This window comes from Peromyscus maniculatus, chromosome 9 (assembly GCF_049852395.1).
Source record: "Peromyscus maniculatus bairdii isolate BWxNUB_F1_BW_parent chromosome 9, HU_Pman_BW_mat_3.1, whole genome shotgun sequence".
Taxonomy (NCBI): Eukaryota; Metazoa; Chordata; class Mammalia; order Rodentia; family Cricetidae; genus Peromyscus; species Peromyscus maniculatus.
The window spans coordinates 5,099,306-5,105,305 of NC_134860.1; the positions used below are offsets into that span (position 1 = coordinate 5,099,306).

The 6,000-nt window shown below is 53.5% G+C and overlaps 1 protein-coding gene across 1 annotated transcript in view; it reads right to left on the bottom strand.

Moving 5' to 3' along the window:
- Stab1 (stabilin 1) overlaps positions 1–3,850 on the bottom strand; it is a 33,584-nt gene extending 29,734 nt beyond the window's left edge. Inside the window, exon 1 of the mRNA XM_006981519.4 lies at positions 3,668–3,850. Coding sequence (XP_006981581.1) covers positions 3,668–3,748 — 81 coding nt within the window. The 5' untranslated portion in view covers positions 3,749–3,850. The remainder of the gene's footprint in view (positions 1–3,667) is intronic.
- Between the last annotated feature and the right edge of the window lie 2,150 nt (positions 3,851–6,000).

Below are 6,000 nucleotides of genomic sequence, written 5' to 3' on the forward strand. Positions count from 1 at the left end.
CTAGTGATACCACAGTCTCATAAGCAGAGGGAAGTAAAAGCATGCTTTTTAGTGCTCAGAAACTCCTGTGTAGAGAATGGTGCCACCCACAGTGGGTTGGGTCTTCACACATCAGTTGACATAATCAACACCATCTTCCACAGTCATACGCCCAGGCCGACCTGATCTAGGCAATCCTTCATGGGGACTCTCTTCCCAAGTGAGTCTAGGTGGTAACAAGTTGACAACTGAAACTATTCCGGGGACTTGGATCTGAGGTTGTCCGAGAGTCGGTCAGGGCCAGTGCTCTGGCAAAGGGGGTAGCAGAACCAAGGCTGGGGATGGGAAAGAGCAAATGACCTTGTGCGATACACAGGGTAGCCCGAAAGAGGGATGGAGAGCGGCCGGAGGCCAGGCTGACAACAGGCAGTTAAGCTTGGGGGAGGCAGAACTGGGTTTGGCCTCAGGACTCAGTTAATGAGTTGTTTGTTGTTGTTAAGTTATTAACTTATTTGTTACTTACTTATTTGTTTTTTGTTTGTTTATTTGTTTGTTTTGAGACAGGGTTTCTTTGGGTAGCCTTGGCTGTCCTAGAATTTCCTCTGAAGACCAGGCTGGCCTTGAACTCAGAGATCCACCTGCCTCTGTCTCTCGACTGCTGGGATTAAAGATGTGCACCGCCACTGCCCAGATGTTTACATTGCATGTCTCATGTAGCCCCAGGCTGGCTTTGAATTTCTGATCCTCCTGCCTCCACTTCCACAGGTTACAAGTGTGGGCTACCACACATGGCTTCAGTTAGTGCCTTAAAGTGACACTGTGTGGAGAACTGAGCCAGGGCGGGCATGGGGGGGGATGAGGGCATGGGGTGGCTGGGGAAAACAGATTAGCATGCTGACGTGTGTGTGTGTGTGTGTGTGTGTGTGTGTGTGTGTGTGTGTGTGTGTGTAAGGTTTGAAGACACGCGGCCTGCCTCCATCCCGTAGTCCCATGCAGTGGCCTGAGACAACTCTCAGTGACCTTCGCTCCACTGGGGCCACCTTTAGGCTCAAAGAGAAGCTCCAGGGCTGTACCCTGGAGGGCGGACTGAGCTTCCAGTTGTGAGCAAAGGCTCTGGGAGGAGATACGTTTCGATGGGGGAATGGCTTGGAGAAGCCACATGTCCTTGAAAATGCTGACCACGCAGTACTCCAAAGGGGTGCATCCAGAATACCCCTCCCCGAAAATGAGTTACAGATGAGTGGCTTCCCAAAACCAGAGAAAAGGAAAGCCACTTCCTCCGGAAAGTACGAAGTGCCGGGCGCCTGTCCCTGCTGCCCTGCTGCTGTGGTTTGGTCCTCTGCTTGCGGTCTACCGAGAGGGAAGTTAACTCAGCACAATCTCAGACCGGGCTGTTCGTGTCCAGATGTTACGTTTGGATTCCCCATCCCAAAGCTCGTCCTTGTGGAGCCAGGGTGCGTCTGGGAAACGGAGGGACTCAAACTTGGGTTCAGGGCATATGCTGGCTGACAGTAGGCTCCCCTGGAAACCACCTGCTGAGGCAGGCAGTGTAGTCACCACCGCGGTCGGTCGGTGGAGACCCTAGGATGCTGTCCCAGGCTTGGGTAATGCTCAGGGTGAGCTGAGGGCTGTCACTCAGAGTGAGGGTGGGCCGGGTCGGGAGGAAGCTGGAGCTTTGTGAGCCTGTGTGAAGTGGTGATGGATGGATAAGCCAGCTGCCAGATCAGCACCTCTCCAGGAACCACGCCCTAGACACGCACTCAAATCCGCGTCTGCCCACCCGTGACACCAGACGGAACCCACATTCTTGCTGGTGATCCAGCTGGGTGGGATGAGGTTGGACCTCAGCTCAATCAGAGGTCTGCTTTCTGGGGGCTCCCTGGGACCTGCCTGAGCGCTCAGTTCAGGGCTGAGTTTGCAGTCTGCTTCCTAGGCAGACACTGCTGGAGAAGCCGAGGAGACAGGAACTATTAAGCCCAGTAGTGAGGTAACAGAAACTCCCCCAAGCTGGGACCAAGATCCTGGGGAGTCTCTAGGTTGACACCTGGAACCTAAACCCCATAAGGCAGGAAGGGCCCTGAGCTGCCTCTACATCAGAGGAGTGGACAGATCGGGGGGTGGGGGGCTCGGGGATGCCCTTCTTTTCTACCTTGGCTGTGGATCCCAGGCTTATGCTCCACATCAAGTAGTCCCTGGGCAGAGGGCTTCTAGATGGACACGTGCTAAGACCCCCCCTCAGGGAGCTCTCGGCCTCCACGGCCCAAGCCCTGCTGTGCCAAGCTCTACTGCCATCTTGGTTGGCTGTGTGACTCAGGGGGGCCTTTTCTCCATTCCCAGCAGCTGCGGCTTGTGTCTCATGTCATATGGGAAGAGTGACTATGAGAAGGAAGTAAGGACAGCATTGCTACATCCCTACCCACAAGGATTTCAGAACCTCTTCCCTGCTACAGACTGGCTGGGCCCTAGTACCAGAATTACAGACTTCAGAGGGTTCAGCACTACACTAGGTCTCTGACCAGAAAACAAAACAAAACAAAACAAAACAAAACAAAACAAAACAAAACAAAACAAAACAAAACAAAACAAAACAAAACAAAACAAAACAAAACACACCTCCAAGCTGAACACAGGTGGCAAGGTGATTTCCAGCTCGGCACAACCCAGAAACTTGGTGGTTTTCCCACCATCATGCTCACCCCAGGGTTCCACCTGCCCCACCCAGCCCTGACCTGGCCCTGAAATCATTTCTCCCCCCGTGGGACCATAGGGAGTGTAAAGACAAAGAGCCCCATGACTACCTGGTGGCAGATCCCCAGGCTACCTCAGGAACTTTGCTGTGAAGAAGCTGCTGAAGAAGCAGATGAGCCTGGTTTCACAAGGGAAGCTCCCTTCCTTGTCCAGCTACAGATCCAAAACTCAGTCTCCACACTTAGGGTGTGGAGCTCTTCCCAAAGCCCAAGCTGCAGCCTCCTTACTAAGGGCTGGGGAGACTTAGGGACAGGCAGCCTGGCACTCTTGGCCTCAGGGGCCATGCTACAAACCACTCAGAGACTCTCATCCACTTAGTGCACCTGCATGGGGAATTGTGGACCTGCGTAGGAATCCCAGGCTGTGGTCTAGACCATGGCTCTAGTGGGAATAGCTTGTCGCTGTCCTCTGTGGGCCTTGGATTCCCAATAAGACAAGAGAACAAGCTGGCATGAGGTTGGAAAGGATGAAGGGGTCATGCCCAGGGTTGGCTAGGAGCAGGTCTGAGATTTAAGACAGGGCTCAGTGCTGGCCACAGGTACATTTGTGGCCAAGTTCTGAACGAGTCTCTCCGTTTATAGTTCCCAGAGGATGGGTAGTGATCACATCTAAAATCCCCCAGGTGAGGACCACACAGATGATGGCCTCAGTCTGGGTGGGGAGCCCAGGAGGATGGGGCTGGCTTTGTTCCTGCTCACTCACAGGCTGGGGAACCCAGGATGGCTGCCCATACAGAGTACACGACCAGCTAGCCAGACACAGAGGAGCTCAAGCTGCTGTAGCCTTGAACTTCAGGTAGAAGAGCCTCAGACTTCAGCCTGGCAGCCTGGGCCCTCACGGACGTCAGACAGGTACCAGCAGCTTTGATACCCCCACTCACCCATCCACAGACCAGCCATGCATGGTCCCTCCCTGTTCCCTGAGACTGAGTCCCACTTACCTTCTGCCCTCCGACGAAGCCGGAGCCTGCCAGGCAGAAGACCAGGATGCAGAGAAAAAGGAGGATCCGGGGCTCTGCCATGGTAGGCAGGTCCGCTATCCAGAGAAATTCTGTGGGGAGGGAGGTTGCAGTGGCAGGCAGTGAGTGAGCTCCTAGAGGCAGGCATGAGGAAGAAGGCAGGGCAGGGTGGGTGAGCAGCCGCTTTAAAAGCTATCCGTCAGCTCACCCCCACAGGAACCCACCAGGATTTCCTCCTGCGTATCAGCAGCCTGCAGGCGGAAGGGGAGACGCTGGCCACTGACCCCCGCATGGACGACCTGGGCCCAGTTCAGGCCTTCCTGGCCCAGGATGCCGCCCCATGGCATCACAGTCTGGAGGTCCAAAGCCACCCTCAGCCACCTGCCTGGGGTCTAGGGGAGATTCTGAAGCAAATTCAAACACCAATAAACAATTTTCCTACATCTGTCAAGCCGGTTTTCCATTCAGAGGCTTTGGGCTTCTGGTGGCTGGCTAGGAGGTAGTTGGGCAGCCCCTGTGCTGGGCTGGCTGCCCCTGGACCGGCTGCCTCAATCTTTGAGGTGGAAGTGTTAGCGCCATGGCAGCCTCTCAGGTGGTTCTTCCCGCACCAGCCTGCATCACTCTGGGCCCTCATGGCCTCCCTGAGCCCACCTCTACTCCGCAGCCCAGGTCCCTCCCACTGCCTACCACACTTCAGTCCTTTCCATACCTGTGGTGGGCTCCTGTGACGTCCCCAACTCTGCTGAGATGTCAGTGGTGACTGGGACAGAGTCAGCTCTACAGCCTGAGGAGTTCCTTTAACTTTTTAGGGATATCCACTCAGGCAAACCCAGGATTCATGGGTTCAAAGCAGAAAAGAAATTCAGGAGCGGCTAGTGTGAAATAGAACCGAGGCTTTATTAAAAAGAGTGTAAAAAAATTAGAGCACATCCGTGAGCATGTGTATGAGCTTCTCAGAGTCACCATTTATTAAAAGACCTAAGTGTTTTGGTTTTTTTTTCTGAGACAGGGTTTCTGTCTGTAGCGCTGGCTGTCCTGGAACTCGCTCTGTAGACCAGGCTGGTCTCGGAACTCAGAGATCCACCTGCCTCTGCCTCCTGAGTGGTGGGATTAAAGGCGTGCGTCACCAACACTTTATTTTTAACTTTGATGTGTATGGGGCTTTAACTGGACATTTTCCTTCCCACATTCCCATAACATTTTCCTTTCTATTCTGCTTCTTGGCCAACTGGAGCTTTTCCTTAAGGTAAGCTCCAGTGTACATACTGCTTCCCTTCCCGGTAAGTGTGGTGGCTGGGGTTGAAGCCATTGGTTTGGACTAAAATCTCTTGCTGTCCCGACAGGCCAGACACAGGGATCTCGATAGCAGCCTGTGGGGGGGGGGGCTCAGTCGTGTGTAAGGGTCTGTCTTATCAGCTGCCAGCCAAGCCTGACTAACATTCTCTGCTCCTTCTGTCTCTCCTAAGTCTTGCCTGGTTTGGTCTCTCTAGACGCTGTTCTCAGGCTGCCTGAGAAGGACTGCTCCGATAAACTCGGCTACATTTAGTCAGTGTAAGGCTGTGTGTGTCGGGGGTTAAGCCTGGGCCTGGTACCTGCTGCAGGTGCTTTCTATGGGAGCCCCACCCCCAGCCCGGGTTTTCCTTTAAACAAGGGTTCAGGGCACTTCTTTGACCTGATCCCAGGCTTCTGGGCAGCCCAGTGCCTGATTTCACACACACACACACACACACACACACACACACACACACACACACACACACACCGGCATTGGCAGGTTGCTTGCACTGCCCTATGGAATAGTTCATTTTTTGTCTACCCTGGAGTGTTGGCTGAGAAGGAGCAGGCTTACCACCTGGGCTGGTACAGATACATGGAAGATGGTTAGTTTCCCGTTCCTATTACTGTTTGAGGATGTAGGCTCAGAGCCCCCAAGCAGTTCAGCGGAATTTAGACTTCAGATACAGCCTCCTCCAGGAGGTGTCCTTAGGACCAGGAGACGGCCGGTCTGGGTGTAGGAGGCTCTCTACTGTTCTCTATACTTGTTACAATTTCTCTATTTCTCCCCAGTCCCTTCCTCTGAGACAGGGTCTCTGAAACAAGCTTTCCTACAATTTACAATATAGCTCAGTCTGGCCTCGGACTCTTGGCCTTCCAAGTGCTGGGATGATAGGCTTGACTCACCAAACCTATCTTTATTATTATTATTATTATTATTATTTTGAGACAGGGTTTCTCTGTGTAGCTTTGGAGCCTGTCCTGAAACTCAAGCTATAGCCCAGGCTGGCCTCGAACTCAGAGATCCGCCTGGCTCTGCC